The 27,561-nt window shown below is 35.7% G+C and overlaps 1 protein-coding gene across 1 annotated transcript in view; it reads right to left on the bottom strand.

Moving 5' to 3' along the window:
• LOC128647015 (seizure 6-like protein) overlaps positions 1–27,561 on the bottom strand; it is a 366,983-nt gene that overhangs the window by 9,510 nt on the left and 329,912 nt on the right. Inside the window, exon 2 of the mRNA XM_053699827.1 lies at positions 1,374–2,072. Within this exon, the coding sequence (XP_053555802.1) occupies positions 1,374–2,072 (699 nt within the window). The remainder of the gene's footprint in view (positions 1–1,373; positions 2,073–27,561) is intronic.

The raw sequence follows: 27,561 nt of genomic DNA on the forward strand, positions 1-27,561 counted from the left end.
GCAACTTTTTAATTTTGCAAAACAGTTAACCTGAGCTCTGAGGACGCGGTAATCATTCTAGTGTAAACCACGATTGCGCAAGTGATCGCATTTACTTTCAACTCGTAATAAGAGCGATAAGCCAGATGAGCACAAACAATCACAATAAACCCCTTATCGCTCAGTAGCAAACATTGGCGCTCCACTCGTAATCTGGCCCATAGCAAGCTAGGGGTAGTAATGCACAAATTACATGCTTTAATTAATTCAAACATGCAATTTTTGCATTAAAATGCTTTTTTAAAATGCAACAATGTCAGTCATTACCAATGCCATTTAACTGATACAATTTAACTTATAATATACTATTCATGCATATTTCAGTTTAAAGTAACATGGTATTCACAATTCAACTTCAGGCAGACTGTAGAAATTGTAAAATCTTAGGAACATACTTCTTTCTCTTGGTATCCTTCACTGAAACATAGCTCTTTTCCGCCATACAATATCTAGATATGCTTAGGAGTGTCTTAAAGGGACAGTTTACTCCAGAATTTGTACTGTTTAAAAAAATAGATAATCCCTTTATTACCCATTCCCCAATTTTGCATAACCAACACGGTTATATTAATATAGTTTTTACCTCTGCAATTACCTTGTATCTAAGCCTTTGCAGACTGCCCCCATATTTCAGTTCTTTTGACAGACTTGCATTTTAGACAATCAGTGCTGACTCCTAAATAGCTCCACAGGAGTGAGCACAATATTATCTAAATGGCACACATGAACTAGCGCTGTCTAGTTTTAAAAAAATGTCAAAATGCACTGAGATAAGAGGCAGCCTTCAAAGGTTTATACGTTAATATATGAGCCTACCTAGCTTTGAACACAAGTAAATTGAAAAGTTGTATTAAATTGCATACCCTATCTGAACCATGAAAGTTTAATTTTGACAAGGCTGTCCCTTTATCCAACATATGCTGTTTTTGCAACAGTGTTATATATATATATATATATATATATATATATATATATATATATATATATATATATATATATATATATATATATATATATATATATATATATATATATATATATATATATATATCTCAAGGAACCTGCATACCCCTAATCCTATGTTAGATCCTATGTTAGATGCTCTCATGGAAAGCTGCAAAGGGAGGGAGGTACATTTGATAACATTGATAACTGGAACTGAAGTGTATATCTGAATCCTAAAAGTTGAATTTTGACCTCTATGTTCCTTTAAAATCGAAAGAACAATTTAAGGCAAGTTATGGTATTTGCATGCAATATTACAGTTTGCTGCTAATTTTTATACTGCTAGATTATTTGCTACATGTAGAATTGTGATCATTAAATATTAGTACCTGAGTTTTGTTCTGTGGTGATCACTGTGGTTGTAATTATTGTAGAAGTTGTTGTTTCTTGGTTTTCCTCCCCTCCATTTAAATCATTGTCTGTCAAACGTGTCCTTACTGGCTCATCAGCCTGCAGAGAAGTATTTATGTCAGACAATGACAATTTTATGCTATCAGAGTTGGGTGAAATCGAAGGTTGAGTTGTGTGAGAAGTTATCTGAAAAGGAAGTTGAGGAATAGTACTGCTGTGTCTTCTCCTGTTTATCCACAACGGAAACTCTGGAATATTTTGCTTAATTTCTCTGGTTTCAGCAGATAAGTCCTTTAAGACTGGAACATTTTCTGTTAAAGGAGGAATGCTTGCATTTACCGCTAACATCCTTTCAAGGACAGCTGGTGTCACCTGTGGTCTCAGGCGCTTCCTTGCAATGTTTAACTGCTTTAAGGAGGGTGGTTTTTTTCTTGTTGGCAGAGTTTGGTTTCCAGCAAAGTTTGGAGCTGTGCTTGGTGCTTCAGATACATCCTTATTGGATGGTGATACTTCCTTTTCTGAACCAGGGTCTAGGCTTTCTTCTCCAGACTTGGGAACATTTTGAGATGATGTTTCCTTGATTTGAGAATTCTCTTTCCCAATTCTATTGTTGACAATTTCTCGTGGTAGTGACTCAACTGAACTTGTTGGCAAAGGTTTCTGCTTCATATAAATATCTACAGGGAGAGAAAAAAACCATTTTTACACATATATTAATTTTAACTTGCATTTGGGGTGTCACATTAAAGGTTAATTGGGGGGGGGATAACAGGTCTATTTTGTAGTGGGTTAGTAATTAGGGTTAACTTGTTCCTTGAAGCTATATATACGTATATGTAGTCATTTCTCCTTCATGTCCTACATGCCCAAAACTCTGCTTAGCTAGATAAACATCTCTCAAGCCTTTCATTATTCTCACCAGATCAGAGATATTTAGAGAATGTGGACCTAATTGTTAACTATGTGTATGGGTAAGGTTATTTTCTTTAGAGTTTAGCATGGGGGGGTTATCTTGTGTTTTTTTTGCATTGGGTCTTGTGGTTAGGGTCAAATTACTGTGGGCTATAACAATTAGAGTTAACTTGTACAGGGGTTGTCAATTAACTTGAACTAGGGGATTTGCTGTTAGCGTTAACTTGAAATGGGGAGTAGTAGAAATAACTTGTGCTGGAGATATCATGTTTTTGATCTGAGGCATCATGGTTAGACTTAGTAAGTTTTAATGTATATCACAATTTGTGAGAACATTATCAGGTTTCATTTTTCAGCAGTCTAAAGGGTATATAAACTCAGTGTGAGGGCTTTATCAATATATACCAAGATGTATATAAATCTGTATGTACAAGGCTCAGTATTGATAATGTGTGGTGAATAGCTTGTTGAAATATAGCTGTAGGTTTTAAGTGTATTTTGTTATAATTTAAAGGGACGTTATACTCTAGCTGCTGCTCTTTCATAAATATAATTGAAGCATTTGACACAAGAAAATATTTTTTGCATAAAAATGTTAATTATAAGCTTTCTTAGTTAATACTACAACTAATACCTAGGTATCTATTACTCACAGATTTAAAGGGCCAACTCCCACAGAAAAAAAGTCAGATTATTTAGACCAGGAATATCAATTTGTCAAATAACAAACATTTTAAAATATTTCTTGCAGATGAAACATAGAAAACATTTTGGTCTAGATTACAAGTGTAGCGCTAATTTATTGTGCACCTGTAAACGGGTGAATTTGCCTGTTTACGGGCGCACAATAAATAACCAGCCATTACAAGTGGCTGGTTATTGCTACGGCAAGCTCGTGGTAGCAATTAGCATTTTGAAAATTAACCACATTGCGGTCTATGGGTACTGTAAATATATATGTATATGCTTATATACATATATATTTATGTGTTAATATGTGTATATACATGTATATATTAATATATATACATGTATATATTCATATATATTTACAATCTGCTGCCCATTGCTGCGCTACTTACCCCCTTTGCTGCGCTAGTTCTCATGCCGTGTCTGAAGGCATGAGAACGAGGCTCCTATTGGAGCCTATGGAAGCGTGCTCTTATGAGTGCAAAGCTTCCACGCAATGCGAACGCAAGGTCACGTTCGCATTGCATGTAACTTATAATACCAGCGCACATTTGAGTGTGCTGGTATTACTAAGTGGAGCACAAATATCGGTTTTGAATGAAGTAATATTTGGGCTCCACTTATAATCAAGCCCCTTGTGTTTTATGTCCCTTTAACTTGTAGTGGGGATAAAACCGTTATCTTTCACTTGGGGGATCAAGGTTAGTTTTATGTTCTGGGATTGAGGTTAGGGTTAACTTGCAGTGGAAGTAGCAGTTAGGGTTAACTCGCAGGGGAGGAGGCTGAGTTTAGGGTGAACTAACAGTGCAGGTCAATACAAGTGCTAACTTGTGGTGGTGGGACATAGTTAGGCTTAACTTGTAGTGAGGGTTAGTGCTTAAGTTTAATATGGTTAACAGTGTAACATAGGTACAGGTGTTGTAATGACAAGAGTTAGAAACTCCTTGATGGCAGGTCACTGTGACAGGTCCCGTTACTATTAGGTGACCAGCAAGTAGCAGCCTGTCACTACATAGTGATACTAATAGTGTAGCTGCTCTATTGCAGCAAATTCTATCCCATAGCTGGTTATGTTTCTAATATTGCAGATAGAATGCATGACCAGGGTTTCCATTAAATTGTATTAGTGCTTCAATGGGTGGCAGTGTAAGCTTGATCTGGAAACTGGATTCATTTACTTTAAAAAAAAAACAACAGGAAACTCAATTGCTGGGGAAAAAATACTTTATGAAAAAGTCAATAATTCTTTGGGGACTTTTAAATTCTCTGTTCTGATTAGTTCTATACACATGGAACAAAGTACAAGTATGAGGTGCTGGATTTTTGATGCACAGAGCAAATGGATTCACTTTAACAAGATTGATTGCTTTATCTATATATCAGCTAGCCTCTGCATAGAGAATGAATATTTAAAGTTGCCTGCACATTTATTTCATTCCCCAAAACAAAGTAAAACAATAAAATTGAATAAACATGAACAGTTTAATGAAACTTCTGTCAGGGTTAATCATGTTCTGTAATGGATAAAATAAAATGAATGTTTACTTATATTAAAGACTTTCATTTGTTTTTGTTGCTATGATGTATTATTTCATTTAAGCAACAAGCTGTTTTTTTACGTATCAATGTTATCCACAATAACAATAATTCTTAACAGCTGTATCAGTTGTGTTTTCTATGATGATAATAAAGATACTGAATTCAGCTATCTGTATAAACATCAGAAAAAAAAAAAAAACTGTTGGTAAAACCATTTTTTCCAAAGTTATATGAATGATCAACATTTAAACAAATATATTTTTCATACCTTAGAATAGGTAAAAAATATATAGGATTTGTTTCTCAAAATACATCACAGTTTTAGTAAATGTCTATCGTTTTTACCATTGTCTATCTGAGTATACTGATCATACAAAATATTTTTTTGCCAAAACATATAAATTTTCCTTTTTAAAAAAAGTAGCAATCCAATAATCTAATATTAACATCAAAATGTTGACATCAATATAAGTCTATTGGAATACATTTTTAAATGTGGAGCCAGCCTGCGCATGTCAGAAGGAGCCTTTGGGGCATATTTATCAAGCTCCGAATGGAGCTTGATGCCCCGTGTTTCTGGCAAGCCTGCAGGCTCGCCAGAAACAGCAGTTATGAAGCAGCGGTCACAAAGACCGCTGCTCCATAACCTGTCCGCCTGCTCTGAGTAGGCGGACAGACATCGCCAGAAATCAACCCGATCGAGTACGATCGGGTTGATTGACACCCCCCTGGTGGCGGCCTATTGGCAGTTCTGAAGGCAAAAGGGGGTCCAACCTGGAATGCCGTTAAGATGGCGTGCTAACTTTACATTCACTTTAAGTGGTTATTAATTGGAAGTTGCTTTAAAGGGACATTCCAGCCAAAATTGGAATCTACATGGATGCATTTCAGTTTTAATAGAAGCAATTTTGTAATATACATCTATTAATAAAAATGCTTCTAATAATCGCTATAGATATTCTAGTGTATTTAAGTATGCACTATGCACCAGCATTTTAAACACAGAACTTGCTCAGAGAGTCTAAGGTGCTTGCATCATCTGGTAATGGCTCAATTTATTAATTGCTGACATGATACAAGCCCCACTGACTCTATGAGCAGCTGCAGTATTTAAAATGCTGGTGCACTGAGACTATCTAGCTATGCTTCACATGCACATGCAGAGAAAAATGTTAACACTAAAACAGTGATAACTATTACTATATTTTTGACAATACATGTATATTGCAAATATGTTTCTTTTCAAAGATGTAATGCATCTATGTGTATTTAAATTTTGACCAGAATGTCCCTTTAACTTCTAGATAGTATAAACTGGTTTCAGAGATTTCAGGTATAACAAAATAAAACAAGGGTGCTAGCCTGGATGCCAAATGTCTGCTTAGCTGCCCATAATGTTTTTAGTGTTTTCCTCTGGCTTTTTACCTAGAAATATGTGTAATGAAAACTTGTAGTACGTACTTACAGTTGCATATACACAGTGACAGTATTAGTACAATACACTAGAATGCTACACTTGATTTTTGAATCATAACTTTTGCAGTATATTTTTATATGTTGTGTATTATAGTTGGAATGCTATTTTACATTCTATGAGTGAAACCAAAATTAAAGGCTACATGATGCTATATCAGCCAATTGTTACTGAACATGTCACAGCCTGTGACGTCACATAGCTTTCTTGTGTGACACTTGATGTTCAGGCCACCTTCCTGGTTACTTGGGTGTCACTCTTTGTCACACTATTTTCAGTCTCAAATTTTTAGTAGAAAAAAGAAAAGTGTTGATAGCCATATTTTAATTCATTTTTCTTTCCATTGCTTCATTAGGATAAAAATTAAATAAATGCAACAACAAATTCATACTAACTGAACATATATCATTTGTTTTAATTTGTTTGTGAGCATTACATAGGAATGGATTTATCATAGATTGTTAGGTATGTTTTGCATTCACTATATATGGACACTATTTTGATGTTCATATAATTGGGGTAGGAACAGCAGGACAGTGAATAGATCCCTTATAAATATAGATAGTATAGGCATTTGGATTGAAGGAAGGAATATTTGTGCTCATTACTCAATAAACGTGTTTTCAATTAATACGCAAGGCACTAAACGAGATGTTTAATATTATTTTACCTTTGTATAATATATACAATTATAGTAGTTGTCCAATGGTAGAACATGAGAGTCAAGGCAAATGAGCAATTCCCCCAGTTATTTTGAGACGTGATTTGTGATGTGCATTCAGCTTCTGATAAATACAAATAAATCTGAGTTTATGCTGATTCAGCAAGTCGTCCAATACACAAACAACTAAATACTTTATTGGACTAAGCAGACAAATAACTAGTTATTGCTTGACCAAATCAATGCTCTCATTTGTTTGTGCTGTTTGGCACCAAAAAAAAATGCAGGAAGAGGGAAGGAGCTATATTGTTTTTCTAATAAGCTCCTTTGTTTGATGCACAGGGAGTCTGAACATTCATGCGTCTATAGTCCACTGTCTAATCATGCCATAGTATTATTGCTATTTGGACAATCAGTTAGGCACTAAATGTTGGATTTTAGTCATACAGGCTTGTCCAACCAAGTCTTAAACTAGCATAGGGAGGTGGGATACTAGAGGATACTGAGACATTTTCAATCATTTTGACCAGAGCTATTGCAATGTGCAGTTGTGTTACTTCTGTGCCTCATTGAGCTAGTCACCAACTCAAATTCAATGATCGAGTTGTATGTTCTGTTAGCATAGAAAGATAGGTTCTTTTAAAGTGAAAGTCAATCCTAGCATTTTACAAACGCTAGGATTGACTATTGAAACAATTAAATGGGACTTTCATTCATGAAGTATAAGATACTTCATGTAGAAAGCTCCTTTATTTGAATCAATCGATTGCCGTTTTTAACTGCTACAGCAGCCCACAGCTAAAAAATGTTTTTGCTAAGAGGTGACGTTTTCACCTCTTAGCCAATAGCCCTGCGGTAAATCCGGCTTAGCTCCCATGGGACCCGGATTTACTGCACGGCTATTGGATAAGAGGTGAAAACGTCACCTCTTAGCCAAAACATTTTTTAGCTGTGAACTGCTGTACCAGGTAAAAACGGCGATCGATTGAAACAAATAAAGGAGCTTTCTACATGAAGTATTTTATACTTCATGAATGAAAGTTCCCTTTATTTTTTTCAATAGTCAATCCTAGCGTTTGTACAACTCTAGGATTGACTTTCACTTTAATTTTACAACTTCTATAATGAAAGATTTTTGTTTAAATTAGTTGCATATATTTGTTAGGAAATAACAGTAACTAATCCAAATTCAATATTTGGTGAAAACAAATGCCCACATGAACAAAATTAGGCTGAGCTAAACATTGAGAATAACCTTTAATGAACCTTTCAGACAAAACAAATATTTCTCTGATGCACATCTCTATATAAAATCTATGTTTCGTTAAAGGGACAGTCTAGTCAAAATTAAACTTTTCTTGATTCAGATAGGGCATGCAATTTGAAACAATTTTCCAATTCCCTTTTATCCACAAATTTGCTTTGTTTTCTTGGTATTCTTAGTTGAAAGCTAAGCATAGGTAGGCTCATTTGTTAAGTCCTAAGACCTTGAATTCCGCTTCTTATCTCAAGGCATTTGACAGTTTTTCAAAGTTATGTGTGTCATATAGATAACATTGTGCTCATGTCTGTAGAGTTACTTATGAGAGGGCACTGATTGGTTAAAATGCAAATCTGTCAAAAGAACTGAAATAAGGGGGCAGTCTACTGAGGCTTAGATACAAGCTAATTACAGAAGGAAAAAGTATATTAATATAACAGTGTTGGTTATGCAAAACTGGGGAATGGGTAATAAAGGTATTATCTTTCTTTTTAAACAATACAAATTCTGCAGTAGACTGCTGTCCCTTTAAGCTGGCTTGGCATACTTGATAAAAAGATAGACTAAACCAAGAGATACAATGATGCAAAAGCAAGAGTGCACTTTTCATTTTCATGTTGGATTGTTAAACTATTAATTTGACTTTTGATATGCTTAGTATAGCAATAAAAGGATTGCAAATCATCATTTGCAGAGCTATATATAGGAGTCTAATTGTACAAACAGCTGAACCTTAGCTGTTTTAAAGTCATATCTGGTATCAAAAATAAAACAAGCTCAGCACTTCTGTGCAGCTCACTGCCTGTGTCAGAACTGTCGTATAAAATATGTATCTGGGTCATAGCCTTCCTTACACTTACCTATTCAAAGAGCAGACACACTTTAACCAGGAGACATCTGTAGTCTGGGATTCAGATATATACATGTTCCCTAATATGCAAAGGGTTAAATGCTTAGTTATTTTATTTAAAGTAATCAGTTTTGGATTTTTGGATGTTTACCACATGGCAGTCATTATAATTGAATTTGCATGGCTATTACAATAAAGAGTTAACATTTCCTTTATTCTTTTTTTTTTTTTTTTTTTTAACATAACACACACAATGCCAGTAAAATTAAACTTGATTAGTCTTAGCTGAGTGTAAGCTGTTCATAATAATTTTATTTTACTGCAGGGACCTGTGTAATGCAGGTTTTTGTTGGCTCCATAGTGTCTTGTCAGAGGCTTCTGCAGTGAGCTAAAGCATCAATCATTTAATAAGTCTATAATTATAAGTAGTATATCTCTAAGAATAGCTAATGGAAGAGAATATGAGCAGGACTACAGTATATTAATTTAGCTCTCACTATTGATACACACTTGCCTTGTATCCTCATATAGATGTATTCGTTTATATATTACCTTCAATTTCCTCTGTAACTTCACAATTCCCATAGACATTAAAGATTTAATTAAATGAGTATTTTATTATTGCACCACTGCTGTTTAAAAATGTGTGTTTTACCCTTGCAAATGGATTAAACACACAGTTAAAGTCAGCTCTAGAGCAGCAATGCACTTCTACAAGCTATTTAAGCAAACTGGTGAATCATATATGTATAGCCACCAAGCATCAGCTAGCTCCCAGTAGTGTAGGCAATGTACATATTATTATTAAACATAGAATACCAAGCCAACTAAGTAAATTTGAAAATAGAAGTGAATTAAAATGTGTCATCTGAATCATGCAAATTTAATTTTGACTTTCTTACCCCTTTAAGGAAATTTCTGCCCACATATCATGCAGTTCATTGTGTGCTTGCATATCATTGTTTTTTTTTTAATCTAAATCTGCCATGTCTATGTAGCAATAGGTCAGAAAAAAAAAACCGTAATAAAACTAATTCCTTATCCTAAAATTATTCTTAAATGGACAGTAAATTAAACTTTTGTGATTCAGATTGAAAATGCAATTTTAAAACCTTTCAAATTCACTTCTGTTATCAAAATTGCTTTGTTCTCTTAGTATTCCTCGCTGAAAGAGAAACCTAGGTAGGCTCAGGATTTAGCATTGTACTACTGGAAAGCTTGAGTCAATGACAAGAGGCATATGTGTGCAGCAACTAATCAACAGCTAGCTCTTAGTAGTGCATTGCTGCTCTTGAGTCTTCTTATGTATGGTTTTCAAAAAAAGATAACAAAAGAAGGAAATATTTTATACGAAAAGTAAGGGCCAGATTACAAGTAGTGTGCTAATAATAATGCAGGTCACAATATGCAATATCTCCGGACCGTGCTAACATTAGCTCACAACTTGATATTACAAGTCCATGAATAATCCCATTTACCAGAGAAGGATTAGCCCGGCTGACATCGCTCTAGTGCAACCTATAATTTTATTGGAGACTGCAACCACACGAAATAGCGCTCATGATAAAAGTTGAAAATTATAGGTCTAGCACAACCCCAAACTGCACTAGAGTATTTAGCGCAATCTACAGTAACTGAAAAGCTCAGTTACTGTAGATTATATATATAATTTATTATTTTGTATTACCTTCATTAAGTGTTTAATGTCCCTTTAATAAATATGTTTAAGGGTTAAAAGGGATATGGTTATATCACAAGGTGTTTGACTGGAAATGGCTCCAATGTGTGTAAATCTCAATTGCGCTTTACGTTCATCTCGTAATACCAGCGGTAAGCCTGTCAAGCATAAACACCAGCAATAAGCCCCTTATTGCTTGTGCGCAAACATTAGAGCTTCACTCATAATATGGCCCTAAGTGTTTATTACTTTCTGTTAATACTACAAACTGTTAAATACAAACAGAAACTCTTAATATACAGAAACAGGAAAAGAAAAATTAAAGAGATATGAAACCCAAAACATTTCTTTGATGATTCAGATAGAGCATGCGATTTTAAACAACTTTCTAATTTACTTCTATTATCACCTTTTCTTCATTCTTTTGGTCTATTGTTGAAAAGCAGGGACGTAATGCTTAGGAGCCTGTCCATTTCTGGAGCACTATATTGCATAAGTTGGATACTTTTTTTTAAATGGTATGCTCACTCTGAATCACAAAAGAAAATGTTTGGGTTTCATATCCCTTTAAGAATCAGATTATTTCAGCCTGCAAAAAAATGAGAAGAAAAGATTGTGAAAAGATCTTATAGTTTGTAAAATTCTATATGTTCCTCTTTCACCCGGCCACTCAGAATTGTGTCAAGTTTTTCAGCAGTTAGACAAAGAAAACACTTTCTTCTATCCATCTTGTCATAATCTGTATTCTTGCCTCTATCACTATTATTTCCTATAATATGTGAATTCCTTTCACCTCTCCTGTAAAGCAATTTTATTTTACTAGAAATCTCAGCCTTCTGTCTCGCATCAGAGAGCAGCCAATGTTCAAAAGCGTTAACACAAAAGCAGATGATGAAATAATAAGACCTCTGTGCTTTGTAGCTACAGGTTGTTTGTGGTGCGAACAAACAGATGCTTATTTTATGAAAGGTTATTTAGTTAACCTGTTATCTACAACATCATGAAATTCATGTATAGTTTTTTTTAGTAAAACAGCTTTGTACTGCTGGTTCTATAAAGGGTGAAGTATAGATTTACATGATGTATGTCATTTATGAATATATACATATTCAACAACTCAGATTCTCAAGAATTACTGCATATTTTAAATATTAACATTTTTGTTGGCAGTAACATTCCCATTTCCAGTACAACTACATATTAATAGTTATAGACTCACTAGTCAGTACTACAAACTAAATTGAACCACAGGCACAAAATCCTTTTTACAAACTGCTTGGGATTGGAAATGGTTTGGATTTTGTAATATTTAAAGGGATAGTCTAGTAAAAATGAAATGTTCATGATTTAGATAGGGCATGCACTTTTAAATAAATTTCCAATTCACTTTTATCATCAAATTTTCTTTGTTCTCTTGGTATTCTTTGTTGAAACCTAAATCTAGGTAGGCTCATATGCTAATTTCTAAGCACTTGAAGGCCGCCTCTTATCTCAGGGCATTTAGACAGTTTTTCAAAGCTAGAGGGCATTAGTTCCTGTGTGCCGTATCAATAACATTGTACTCATGCATGTGGAGTTACCTAGGAGTCATCACTGATTGGCTAAAATGCATGTCTGTTAAAAGAACTAAAATAAGTGAGCAGTCGAGGCTTAGATACAAGGTAATCACAGAGGTTAAAAGTATATTATCATAACTGTGTTGGTTATTCAAAACTGGGGAATGGGTAATAAAGGGATTATCTATCTTTTTAAACAATAAAAATTCTGGAGTAGACTGTCCCTTTAAATATTTGCATCTGAAAATGGAACAGCTTGGAGAAGGGATGGTACCAAATGTAAACAATAATATGTTATGTCATTTACCCAATATTTACATGTCACAATATATTATTATTTTATTTTATTTTTGTTATAATTTATTTGTATAGCCGCCGCCAAATTCCGTAGCGCTGGGTACAATGATATGGGTATACAATGACAAAGATTTGTGATAAAATACAAAACATAACAAAACTAAACAAATCTAGGACAGGAGCAAGAGGGCCCTGCTCCGGAGAGCACACAGTCTATAGGTTTAGGGTGCAGAGACATAAGGTTGGGGTAGCTTGTTACATCGGTTGTATTTGCAGCAGTGAGTTAGGCAGTTCATGTACATGTATTAGTTTGGTTCAGATGCGGGATGGAGGAGAGATGGTAAGCCTCTCTGAATAGGTGGGTTTTCAAGGATCGTCTGAAGCTATACAAGGTTGGAGACAGTCTAATGGAGCAGGGTAGAGAGTTCCAGAGGACAGGAGCAGCACGTGCGAAGTCTTGGAGGCGGGAGTGGGATGTAGAGATAACAGTAGAGTGTAGAGACGTAGGTCAGAGGTTGATCGAAGAGGACGGGATAAGGAATATTTCACGATGAGAGAGGAAATATAGTTGGGAGTTAGACTGTTGAGTGCTTTGTAGGTTAGGGCTAATACTTTAAATTGTATTCTGGAGTGTATGGGGATCCAGTGTAGAGACTGGCAGAGCAGAGCAGCTGATGTAGATCATCAACTTAGGTGGATGAGTCTAGCAGAAGCATTCATAATAGATTGTAGGGAGGAGAGGCAGTGTTTTGGAAGGCCATTTATGAGTAGATTGCAATAATCAATGCGTGACAAAATGAGGGAATGAATAAGTATTTTTGTAGTTTTTTGAGTAAGGTGTGAACGGCAGGATTTGGTAAGCGTTTGTATATGTGGATTGAATGTGAGTTCTGAGTCTAGTGTGACCCCAAGGCAGCGGACCTGGGGTGAGGTGTTGAGAATAGAGTCTCCAACCATCATAGAAATGTCAGGTGTCGGATGTCTCAAAGAGGGGGGATAAGAAGCAGCTCAGTTTTGGACAGATTGAGTTGGAGGTAGTGTGAAGACATCCAAGAGAAAATTGCAGAGAGGCAGTCAGAAATCTGGTTGAGTAAAGAGGGAGAGATATCAGGAGAGGAAAGATAGATTTGGGTTTCATCAGCATATAGGTGGTACTGGAATCCAAAGGAGGCTATAAGTTTTCCAAGGCAGGATGTATAAAGAGAGAAAAGCAAGGGGCCCAAGACAGAGCCTTGCGTTACTCCAACTGAGAGAGGCATAGGATCACAACATATGTTGTTTAAGGAAACTGAAAACGAGCGGTTTGAAAGATATGATGCCAACCGGAGAGGGCTGTGTCTCGGATGCCAAATGAATGTAGTATTTTTAGGAGGAGAGGATGGTCAACTGTGTCAAAAGCTGCGGACAGGTCAAGAAGAATTAGTAAAGAGTAATGGCCTTTTGCTTTAGCTGATAACAGGTCATTTGTTACTTTAGCAAGAGCGGTTTCTGTTGTGTTTAGGGTAGAAACCAGATTGTAGTGGATAAAGTAAGGAGTTAGTTGTGAGAAATTGAGTTAGCCGATTATAGACTAGTCGTTCCAATAATTTTGAAGCAAAGGGAAGTAAGGAGACCGGTCGATAGTTAGAAGGCGTGGAGGGGTATGATTGACGCATGCTTGAATGTGTCAGGAAATGTGTCAGCAGTGAGAGATTGGTTAAACAGATGAGTTAGGGTAAGGGTTAGTGAAACAGAGAGAGAGGGAATAAGTTGTGAAGGAATAAGGTCAAGTGGGCAGGTTGTGAGATGAGCCAAGGATAGGAGTGCAGAGACTTCTTCCTCTGTTACAGGAGGGAAGTAGCATAGATTTTTGTTAATAGAAGGGATGGGTAGGATCGCTGGGTTTGCAGGGTGCGCGGTGCAGATCTCTTTTCTAATGGTGTCAATTTTATTTTTGAAGTGATCAGCAATAATTTGAGCAGTGAGGTTGTTAGTGGGTGGGGGGCAGGCGGACGTAGAAGGGAGCTAAAGGTTGAGGACAGTTTTCTTGGGTTGGATGCGTGAGATGACACAAGGGAGGAGAAATAGACTTGTTTGGCCAGGCTGAGCACAGAGTTGTAGGACTTAAGGGTGAATTTATAATGTTGGAAATCAGCAAAGGTGCGTGATTTCCTCCACTGCCGTTCAGCAGCCCGTGAGCATCGCTGAAGATATCTGGTCTGTTTAGTGTGCCATGGTTGCCGTCGAGTGATTGATGTACGTCGAAGAGTGGAGGGTGCAGTTTTGTCAAGTGTTGATTTTAGTGCCGAATTATACTGTAGAGTCACGAGATTTGGACAAGAGAAGGTTGAAATGTCAGAGATCAGAGGACTCAGTTGAGTGGAAAAGTCTGTGAGATCCAAGTCATATTATACATGTGACCTGAACAAAGTTTCATATAATTTGTAATATGCATATGTACAGAGTAACATCATAGAGATAGTATAGTACTATAATCAAAAAAGTAATAGTTATTATGAATAAATATAGCTAGCTTGTATCAGCATCTCACAAAAGTGAGTACACCCCTCATTTTTTTGTAAATATTTTATTATATCTTTTCATGTGACAACATTGAAGAAATGACACTTTGCTGCAATGTAGTGAATGTACAGCCTGTATAACAGTGCAAATTTGCTGTCCCCTCAAAATAACTTTAACACACAGCCATTAATGTCTAAACTGTTGGCAACAAATGTGAGTACACCCCTGAGTGGAAATGTCCAAATTGGGCCCAAAGTGTCAATATTTTGTGTGGCCATCATTATTTTAAGCACTGCCTTAACCCTCTTGGGCATGGAGTTCACCAGAGCTTCACAGGTTGTCACTGGAGTCCACTTCCACTCCTCCATGATGACATCACAGAGCTGGTGGATGTTAGAGACCTTGCACTGCCCCATCTTCCATTTGAGGATGCCCCACAGATGCTCAATAGGGTTTAGGTCTGGAGACACGCTTGGCCAGTCCATCACCTTTACTCTCAGCTTCTTTAGCAAGACAGTGGTCGTCTTGGAGGTGTGTTTGGGGTTGTTATCATGTTGGAATACTGCTCTGTGGCCCAGTCTCAAAAGGGAGGGGATCATGCTCTGCTTCAGTATGTCACAGTACAGGTTGGCATTTATGATTCCCTTAATGAACTGTAGCTCCTCAGTGCCGGCAGCACTCATGCAGGCCCAGACCATGACACTCCCACCATCATGCTTGACTGTAGGCAAGACACACTTGTCTTTGTACTCCTCATCTGGTTGCCGCCACACACGCTTGACACCATCTGAACCAAATAAGTTTATCTTGGTTTCATTGGACCACAGGACATGGCTCCAGTAATCCATGTCCTTAGACTGCTTATCTTCAGCAAACTGTTTGCAGGCTTTCTTGTGGATTATATTTAGAAGAAGCTTCCATGAACACCAATTTGATGCAGTGTGTGGCGTATGGTCTGACCCCTCCTCCCCTTCAACCTCTGCAGCAATGCTGGCAGCATTCATACGTCTATTTCCCAAAGACAACCTTTGGATATAATGCTGAGCACTTGCACTCAACTCCTTTAGTCGACCATGGCGAGGCCTGTTCTGATTGGAACCTGTCATGTGAAACCGCTGTATGGTCTTGCTCACCGTGCTGCAGCTCAGTTTCAGGGTCTTGGCAACCTTCTTATATCCTAGGCCATCTTTATGTAGAGCAACAATTCTTTTTTTTCAGATCCTCAGAGAGTTCTTTGCCATGAGGTGCCATGTTGAACTTCCAGTGAGCAGTATGAGAGAGTGTGAGAGCGATAACACCAAATATAACACACCTGATCCCCATTTACACCTGAGACCTTGTAACACTAATGGGTCGCATGACACCGGGGAGGGAAATGGCTAATTGGGCCCAATTTAGACATTTCCACTTAGGGGTGTACTCACTTTTGTTGCCAACGGTTTAGACATTAATGGCTGTGTGTTAAGTTATTTTGAGGGGACAGCAAATTTACACTGTTATACAGGCTGTACACTCACTACTTTATATTGTAGCAAAGTGTCATTTCTTCAGTGTTGTCACATGAAAAGATATAATAAAATATTTACAAAAATGTGAGGGATGTACTCACTTTTGTGAGATACTGTGTGTATATATATATAGCTCAAAAGTGTATCTGTATGTGTATATATTCATATGAATATATGTATATACATGTGTAGTATGCATGTTCTATCTGAATCATGTGTTTAAACTAATTAAATATGCCTTTTTAAAATAGAAATATTTAAAATACATGAAATGATGCACGTGTGTTTCAGTTTTGACTATTATATCCCTTTAAGATTTAAAGCAAACAAAATATAGTAAGCAACCTCACCATCTATGATAAAAATGCAAAAAATATATTGTGGGAATTGTCTGAAAAACTAAAACCATATATTGTTAAACTTCAGAAGGATATTTGGTAATATATGATGGACCTTCTGGTTCTTATAATATCAAAGACCTGAATTTCAGTCAATTGTTATTTCCATATTTTCTAAGCTATTCCAAATCAAAAGAAGAACAGTATTTTGAATTTATAAAAATGTGTGAATTAGAAATGATATAACAGCAAACTCTAGTTAAACACATGAAAAACAAGCTAACAACTATAAGATACAGAGACGTGAAAGGATATGGCTAATATGCTGCTCAGTTCATGAAATTTTCAATAATGAGTAATTTTATAATTGACATGTTTGACCCTTTACCAACCATGTGTCATCATTAGGGTGGGTTGGGGTCTATCAGAGCTAATTGCACCCCCTGCAGTTACAAGGCCATACAACGTGGCCGAGGTTTCAGCATAGCCTGGGCATTCCAGTGATGTTGGTGACGTTGCCACGCATGGGCATGGTGATGTCACCAACCCAAAAACCAGTAAGTGCTTCATAGAGCTAAAGGGAGCTGAATGGGGGGATAAGTATTCAAACCCCTCAATTTCAGCTCCCTTAAGCCCTATAAACCCCCAAGATGCACTGTTTAAAAGGCAATCAACTGCTTTTTTTAGGTAACTTGGTGGCATATAGTGTAAACACATTTGAAAAAAAAAATACGACACTATTTATTTGCTGTACTCTGTTTGTGAAATTAATTTATTTCACTCTCTCTACACAAACATGCACACATATACACACCCAAAGCACATGCATGCATTTCTGTACTGCACACATGGGGATAATGAGGGATTAGATCTTCCAAAAAAAAAACCAATTTGTAATATGATAAAGATGTTATATATACGATAAGTATATTTTAGCTTCTATATTGAGAATGATTCCTTTATGATAGACTAATCAAAGACATGATGCAGATACAATTTTAGTATCTGACAAAATCCTATTTGCTACATTTACCATTGGATTTATGTTCAACACCCTTTAATGTCTTTTTACTGTAATCTATCAATCACATTTCAAGATTGTTAGAAAAGGCTTTCACAGTAATGGTCAATCATGCATTCCAATCCTGCCTGATCCTTCACAGCACATCACAGTCTCATGTCTTTAAATATATTTTGAAGAGAAATAGTAAAAAAATATTTTTAACTGGTGGTATACAAATCTGGTTCTTCACATTTCTCTGCAACATTTCTTTTGAAACCAGTGAGTTTCTTTATGCCAGAGACCTGGCACAGTGTAAACTACCTCCTAACTGGCTGATTCTCTGAGCTTTGATATGTGAAGTGCACAAATGTATATCAAAGCTCAATTTAGGATGTAAAAAAGCCTGGGACTGGTTCAATAACAACCCTTTGAAACATAATATGTTATGTTACCCTTAAAGGGACACTGAACTCAGTTTTTTTTTTCTTTCATGATTCAGATAGAGCATGCAATTTTAAGCAAATTTCTAATTTACTCCTATTATCAATTTTTCTTAATTCTCTTGCTATCTTTATTTGAAAAGCAAGAATGTAAGTTTAGAAGCCGGACCATTTTTGCTTCACAACCTGGGTTGTGCTTGCTGATTGGTGGTTAAATACACCCACCAATAAGCAAGTGCTGCCCAGCGTCTGAATCAAAAATTGACTAGCTCCTTAGTTTAATAATACAACACACTAAAAAGCGCCCCACATAAAAAAGGATATATGATGTATGATTTACATCCAAAGAGTGATTCCAAAGGTTCTATCCACAGAGTAGGGGTTGCTGCCACCACAGATACACGGTTCTGGAACCGGATAAACTACAGGATAAAGAAAAGAACAAAGGCAGGGCGCATCCCCTCTAAGTGTAATATGTTTGTTACAGACAAAATTTTATTAAAAAATACAATTTCAAACTCACACAATCAAACCTAAACATGTGAGGTATGTAAAAGCACTGGGAGAACAACTTATGGTTCTCTCAAGGCAAGTCTGCTGCAGTGTCTTAAATACAGCTCACTCGGTCTGGAGGTTTAGATGTTAAATCCTCACTAATGATCTTCAGTATCAGTTCCCAGAGACTCCTCCGGTCCCAATATTGTCCCCAAAAGGATAAAAATGTTCCATATAAAACAAACAAACAGGTAATGGTTCTGATAAAGTTATGTATATAGCTACTACCACGCTCAGTCCTCAAAACAGCTGGAGCGCAAGTATAAAGCCGGCTTGCTTGCGGTTGCTGAAACGGCTGACGTGGTGACGTGATGCGGTGGGCGTGGCCTTACGCGTTTCGTAGGGGATCTCCCTACTTCGTCAGAGCATTACCTGTTTGTTTGTTTTATATGGAACATTTTTATCCTTTTGGGGACAATATTGGGACCGGAGGAGTCTCTGGGAACTGATACTGAAGATCATTAGTGAGGATTTAACATCTAAACCTCCAGACCGAGTGAGCTGTATTTAAGACACTGCAGCAGACTTGCCTTGAGAGACCCATAAGTTGTTCTCCCAGTGCTTTTACATACCTCACATGTTTGAGGTTTGATTGTGTGAGTTTGAAATTGTATTTTTTAATAAAATTTTGTCTGTAACAAACATATTACACTTAGAGGGGATGCGCCCTGCCTTTGTTCTTTTCTTTATCCCTTAGTTTAGATGCATTCTTTTTCAAATAAATATAGCAAGAGAATGAAGAAAAATTGATAATAGGAGTAAATTAGAAAGTTGCTTAAAATTGAATGCTCTATCTGAATCATGAAAGAAAGAAAAAATTGGGTTTAGTATCACTTTAAATTAAAACTGTTTCATTGTTGTATGCATAAATCTCATAAGAATTAATGGTAACCAGGGCCATAAGCACAGGAGTAGAAGGTTATTTTTTCAGAAACATCTCTGTTAGTAAGAGATCGCCTATAGGTACATTAATAGGAATGGGAAAGGATATATCCTTATTTGTTGTGTGCTTATAAAGCTGCTGGATTTTGCACTATGGAATAACAAGGAAGAATAAATGTTGAGCTTCACAACAATTTGACGACTCTGCAGTTTGTCAAAAATCAATAACTTTCTTTAATAACTAGTAAGACTTGAATACTAAAAAAATAAAAAAAGATGATGATCAAAGCAGTCCTAGTTCAAATATGAATAAACCACCTCCCTTCTATCATACCTTTTGTATTATTATAAATGAGACTTCATTTTAGAACCCCACTGTATTATTAACCACTTCAGTGCCAAAGGTCTGAGAAATATTTCTTCTGCTGTAAGATAGACAGTTTTTCATGTTTGCTTAGGCTATGCAATTTTAAGCTAAGTTAACTGGGGATTTCCCAGGACTCCACACTCCCCAAATCAGTGTTACCAGGCAGGGCGAGCAGCAAGTATAGTCACCCATGGCTACAGTTACAGCTTTAGATAGAGATACAATAGACCTTTCAAACCTCTTAAAGGGATACTAAGCACAAAAAAAATATTTTGTGATTCGGATAGAGCATGCAATTTTAAGCAACTTAATAATTTACTCCAATTATCAATTTTTCTTCGTTCTCTTGCTATCTTTATTTGAAAAAGAAAGTCCAGAATCCTGGACAGCACTTGTTTATTGGTGGATGAATTTATCCACCAATCAGCAAGAACAACCCAGGCTGTTCACCAAAAATGGGCCGACATCTAAACTTACATTCTTGCTTTTCAAATAAAGATACCAAGAGAATGAAGAATATTTGCTAATAGGAGTAATATAAAAAGTTGCTTAAAATTGCATGCTCTATCTGAATCACAAAAGAAAAAATTTGGGTTCAGTGTCCCTTTAAGATTACAGTAAAAGGGCTTTTGAATTAACACCTCTGTTCACTGTGGAAGAGTAATATTTATTTACATGTGGGAGATTAAAGGGACAGTCTACACCAGAATTTTTATTATTTTAAAAGATAGATAATCCCTTTATTACCCATTTCCCAGTTTTGCATAACCAACACAGTTATAATAATATACTTTTAACCTCTGTGATTATCTTGTATCTAAGCCTCTGCAAACTGCCCCTTTTTTCAGTTCTTTTGACAGACTTGTAGTCTAGCCAATAAGTGCCTGCTCCCAGATAACTTCTCGTGCACGAGCACAGTGTTATCTATATGAAATACGTGAACTAACACCCTCTAGTGGTGAAAAACTGTTAAAATGCAATCTGAAAGAGGTGGACTTCAAGGTCTAAGAAATTAGCATATGAACCTCCTAGGTTAAGCTTTCAACTAAGAATACCAATAGAACAAAGCAAAATTGGTGATAAAAGTAAATTGGAAAATTGTTTAAAATTACATGCTCTATCTGAATCATGAAAGTTTATTTTGGCCTAGACTGTCCCTTTAACTTATTGAATCTGAATCCATTTATGCCACTCCTTAACCTGCTGAATGTCATTTGTGTTGGCATGATGGGCATACTAGGCACTATTGCTCAGTCACTATATTGTCACTTAATATTTGACATGTATTGTTTTTTACAATATCTTTTTTTTTTTAAATCCACTTTTTCCAGCTTGGCATGATATTAAAACAAGATGGAGACTATGGGTTTCTATTAGAAGCACTTGTGATATCTTCTGCATAGAAGATTTTCAAAGTAACGAAGACACAAAAACAATAAATGGATCTTTGGACAGATACAAAAGAACTAAACTGTAAGACTGTATGGTTGTTCTGATTAAAACCTTCTAAGAGACCCTGGTCTGTATATGGTATTGACTAAATAGTGTAACTTTACAATAGAGCTGCTTATTTGAGACTGAGAAGTTTTTCAAACTAAATTGCACCTTCATGACCAGGTTTTTTTTGTAGGGGAGGCTTCTTCATGCACACTAAGTCCAAACACGGTCACAACGTGCATTTCACAGTGCTTGTGCCTACACTAGTGCATTCCTAAATGTGAAACCTGAGATCAAGGCAGCAAGACTCATTTTGAATTTTGTACTTTTGGTATGATTTGAGCTTTTGGAATTTTACATTAAAGGGATATAAAACCCATTCTTTTTTTCTTTTCAGATTCAGATAAAACATACAGTTTTAAACAATTTTCCAATTTCCTTCTGATCCTTTGATGAAGGATCAGCAGTGCAATACTTAGAGCTAGCTGAACACATCTAGTCATCCAATTTACAAGAGACAAATGTGTGCAGGCACCAATCACCAGCTAGCTATTGTAAGATATACCAAGAGAACACAGTACATTTGAAAATAGAAGTGAATTTAAAAGTGTATTAAAGTAAAATGCTCTATCTGAATAATGCAAGTTTAATTTTGACTTTTCTATCCCTTTTTAAAATATCCCTTTTTACTGTCTACATTTTTCTCCTCTGTACATTATATATAAATTATACCGTTTAATTTAAGTTTGCATTTTGCTGGTTAAAGGGACAGTCTTCTCCAGAATTGTTATTGTTTAAAAAGATAGATAATCCTTTATTGCCCATTCCCCAGTTTTACATAATCAACACTGTTCTATTAATGTACTTTTTACCTCTGTGATTACCTTGTATCTAAGCCTCTGCAGGCTGCCCCCTTATTTTAGTTCTTTTGACAGACATGCATTTTAGCCAATCACTACTGACTCATAAATAGAGCACATATGAACTAGCACTGTCTAGCTGTGAAAAACGGTCAAAATGCACTGAGATAAGAGGCAGCTTTCAAGGGCTTATAAATTAGCATATAAGCCTACCTAAGTTTTGCTTTCAACAAAGAATACCAAGAGAACAAATCAAATTTGATGATAAAAGCAAATTGTAACATTGTTTAAAAATGCATGCCCTATCTGAATCATGAAAGTTTAACTTTGAATAAAAATTACAGAAAAAAGTGATATATATGGACCAGAAAAAAAAAATACACAGACATTTTTATTGACCACCAATACTTTTTTAGACCATATAGCCAGAAAGTAGAAACACCATCCACTTTTTGACCCTTTTAGGATCTATAGGACTATATGAGTGCTTTTGATTAACTGTACAAACAATATCTGTTTATAAAGAGCTCATTTTTTCCAAGCTGTCATGTAACAGAAATGAATAAATCATTTCCAACAACACATTAATCTATATGTTCAAAGGTTACCTCCAATCTGTTTACAGCCACGCATTAACCCCTACTGCTGACCTTCCTAACCTAGAAGCAAATAACACACTTCACTTCAGTATATTTTGGTAGCGTTGCCTGTGCTTGTTTATATTATATAAAAAAAACCTTTTTAAAATTTAGAGCTGCTGTATTTAAATAATAACCTTTACTTAGAATTGATTTATAAGATAAAATTGCTTCAAGGAGATCCTTAAAGCCAGGATCATATTTCACAGAACAGTGTGTGAGAGGTTCAGCTCCGGTGTCTGTAGAAGCAAATTAAACACTGTGGCAACGGTGAGGGGGAGTAAGAAGCCAGCAAGTTGATCTTGGATCTTTGCCGCTGATTTGTACACAGAACACTCCCCTTATCATATTACACAGTTAGTTCCAGCATTAGGGAGCCAGGAATGGCAGCGATTGACTCCCTGGCTGTAGGCACACTAATTAGGGAATGAGTGGAAAACCCTAACACTCTAATTAGTGTGTATTACTTATATTCACATTTATTTATTTATTTATTACTTTATCTTCATCTAAAGCTTTATTTAAATAGCACATATTTGTTTTTAAAGACACTGTCCCTTTAAAGGGACAGTCAACACCAGAATTTTTGTTGTTTTAAAAGATAGATAATCCCTTAATTACCCATTCCCCAGTTTTGCATAACCAACACAGTTATATAAATATACGTTTTACCTCTGCAATTATCTTGTATCTAAGCCTCTGCAGACTGCCCTCTTACTTCAGTTCTTTTGACAGACTTGCATTTTAGCCAATAAGTGCTCACTCCTCGGTAAAGTCACGTGCATGAGTTCAATGTTATCTATATGAAACACTTGAACTAACACTCTCTAGTGGTGAAAAACTGTGAAAATGCATTTAGAATAGAGGCGGCCTTCAAGGTCTAAGGAATTAGCATATGAACCTCCTAGTTTAGCTTTCAACTAAGAATACTAAGAGAACAAAGCAAAATTGGTGATAAAAGTCAATTTGAAAGTTATTTAAAATGATATGCCGTATTTAAATCATGAAAGTGTTTTTTGGACTTGACTGTCCCTTTAAATCTAAAGTTTTTTAGTTTAGATAGCTAGAAGGGCACAAGGCTTCACAAACCTAACCCTGCCACATATTTGTCCATAGTTAGCTTCAGCAAAGATTAATAGATAAGGACCGCAAAACATTGGAGAGTTTGCTAAGATGGGGGGTCATTCACACTCTATTGTTTAATAATTTATTGCAAGAGTACTGGCTACTCATCAGCACAATCACAATTACACATTTTAAATTTTTTTCTCTCATAACTTATTAATGGATTTTCAAAAAATGTCCCTATACTTATTAAGGGACAGTCATGTTCAAAACAATCACAATCCAAAATCATGACACCAATACAATTGAAGGCCCATTTCTCACTTATCAAATTTAACAGCTAAAGGACTTGATACAATCCTAAACTGGTCTTCACAACTTGTTACTGAGGATCCCAAGATGGTTTAAAACTAAACATTAGCTTTGTGCATGGGCAAAACATGCTGAAAATGACACCATATTGGATGAACTTTTATGTTCTAGATTCACTGAGGATCTCTTCATCTCTCTTTGATAGTCCTTTGCTACTGGGCGTTCCTGCAATTTACATATTTATTTGTATTAAATAACCAAATACATAAAAATACAGCAAATGAGAACAGCTAGAAACATGAGGAAAGACAAAAAACAAAAATCATGAGTGCATCTATAAAAGCCTTTGGCAAGCACCATCTTATAATGAATACAGTATACAGGTGGCCCTCGATTTACAACGGTTCAATTTGCACCGTTTCAGAATAACAACCTTTTTTTTCAGTCATGTGACTGCTATTGAAAAGCATTGAGAAGCAGTGCATTGATTAAAATAGCCAGTAGGTGGAGCTGTCCGCTTGTGTTGCAGCAACGATATGCAAGTCAAGCAAGCTAAAATTAATCAGTATAAATAGACCTGAGCTATTGAGCAGCTTTCATAGGAACAAGATCTTCCTGTCTATAAATCAGTCCAGATTGGAATGCATAGAAAGAATTGTTTGCAGAAAAATGCAAGTAAAGTCTGTGTTGTGTGATTATTTTATTAGGTTTATAATGCTGTTTAGCATTTAAAGTCTTCATTTCAAAGCTTTAAAAATAATGTATTAGGTGTTACTTATGACAATTTTGAGAGGGGCCTGGAACCTAACTCCCTCACTTCCCATTGACTTACATTATAAACTGGGTTTCAATTTACAACGGTTTCGATTTACAACCATTCCTTCTGGAAACTGAGGGCTACCTGTATATTGCCATTTGTTTCAAATTTTAAATTACAGGAATTTCATATTTTTAAAATGCTATTTGTCTCAGCAATCATATTGTCTTGACTTAGATCTTATTCTTTGGAGTTCTGTGTTTGTTGCCTTTCTAGATCCATGGTATGTGTTTTACCAAAAACAAGACTAAAAATAAATGTTTATAAAAGATGCTATTTTCCTTCCGAAGTATGTTTTGTGACCATCTTGTGTCATTAGAAATCTTTCAGAAGTTTTGTAATTAATGGTATTTCTTTTAAAAAAAATTTGAAAATATCAATAGAGATTTAAAAAAACAAAAAACAAAATGTAATGCCATTATCCTGTAAAGTAAAACCTGTTATATACAGTAAGTATGTAAACTTTTGGCGAGATTAAAGCAGCTTCATTGTTTCAGTGGGGTAAATATGCAAGCTTGGGCATTGCGGAGGATTAGTTTTTTAAATTCCACTGTTGTCGAGCACTTTCTTTTCCAAAATATTACCTTCCCGCAAGGTCTTCTTGATTCTAGACCAAAATCCCTCAAATAATTGAAATATCTCCTGCTTAATACATAATGTATATAAGAACAGGGTTCAAAATTTCCTAGCCATTGGCAAGTGAAAATGTAACAGTAATAAATGAAAGTTAGTGAGTAAATGTCTACATATATTATATGTCCATTAAAGAGCAAGGATATGTTATTCCTCCAGGGCTATATACCCCATTAGTGCTTAAAGGGACAGTATACACTCATTTTCATATAACTGCATGTAATAGACACTGCTATAAAGAATAAGATGCACAGATACTGATATAAAAATCCAGTATAAAACCGTTTAAAAACTTACTTACAAGCTCTCAGACAGGAGCAAGCTGGTAGCTGACGGTATTCTCATAAAACTTTAGGGCTTGGTTAGGCGTCTGAAAATCAGAGCAATGTTATTTAAAAATAAGCAAAACTATACATTAAAAAAAAAAAACTTTATGGGCTATATAAATAGATCATCTACAAAAGATTTATGCAAAGAAAAAATGAGTGTATAATGTCCCTTTAAACTGTTTTAAACTTTTGAGAGGGTAAACAGGGGCAGAGATAGATTGGAGAGGCAGTGGAGAAAAAAATAGCGTTAAGAAAGAGTGGAGAAAAAAAAGAGTGAAGAGAGAGGTGAGAGAAAGAGTGTAAAGAGAAGATGTGTCCTGAGAGAGAAGGAGGGGGGTAAAAAGAGAAATTGAAGAGAAGAGGGAGTGGAGAAAGATAGATGAGAGATGATAATTATAAATCATCTCTTCCAGGTCTGCTATGACCTCACATTAAAGGGACAGTTTACTCAAAATTTTTCTCCCCTTTAATTTGTTCCCAATGATCCACTTTACCTGCTGGAGTGTATTAAATTGTTTACAAGTAGCTCCTTTACCCTTATATTGGCATTTGAAATTGTTGATTTAGCATGTGGTATCCCCACCTATTCTGAAAGTTTGTGGCCGCGCGTACCAGCTATAGATAAGCTTTGTAAACACAGCCAGCAGAAGAAATTACACTCCCAGTGTGATAAAGCAGAGATAAGGTAATAAAATGTTGATTTTCCATTGTTCTCTCAAAGTACTGGTGATTGTTTTAAGGACAGCTATAAGCTAAAGAAGCAGGTATATTTGCACAATGTGATACAGTAATGAGATCTGATTATACCTACAAGCTCAACCCATTTTATTAGGTTGTGGCTTCAAAACACAAAATAAGAGCTTTAATATACACAAATAAACCTTAAAAAGCTAATTTTCATACATTTTTTACTCTGCAGTTGGTAAAAAAAGCAATTGTAAACACATTAAGGGAAAAACTATTTTACAGTGTACTGTCCCTTTAATGTAAAAACTCTCTGCTTTTTCTCTGTTCAACAACTTCCTTTTTTCTGTCCAGCTGTTGTCTTTCCCAAAACCCTTGTTGATGTTACTAACTGCTATGCACTTATTTTTGTTAATTTATTACTGTAGCATTATTTAATTTATGGTATAAAACAAAAACAATATTAAAAAATTACTAAACAATAAGGTGTTTCACATTGGCTAAACATATGCGGGTAGTGGATGGGATCAAAATTGGCGAGTAACATTTTGGGCTGGCTAGTAGCTTAGGGCTTGACATTTTGAGCCCTGATAAGAACATAGATAACCAATAACAAATCACCACTATACCCATAGTTTGTTTAAATGCCATTAATGGTCCTAAACACTTATAACTATGATTTTGAAACAGGTTAATTGTGCACTTATTAATAACATTGCTTACTGTACAAAGGGATTAATTAAAATACCCCTAATGTAATATCTAAATGTGCAAGTTAACCATTGTAATTGTCTTTTTTTGTTTGTTTTATTTTTCGATGGTGATATCACAATATCAGATAAACTTCCAAAATTTATATCTACAGAAAATATCTTTGT

This window comes from Bombina bombina, chromosome 2, assembly GCF_027579735.1.
Source record: "Bombina bombina isolate aBomBom1 chromosome 2, aBomBom1.pri, whole genome shotgun sequence".
NCBI classification, from domain to species: Eukaryota; Metazoa; Chordata; class Amphibia; order Anura; family Bombinatoridae; genus Bombina; species Bombina bombina.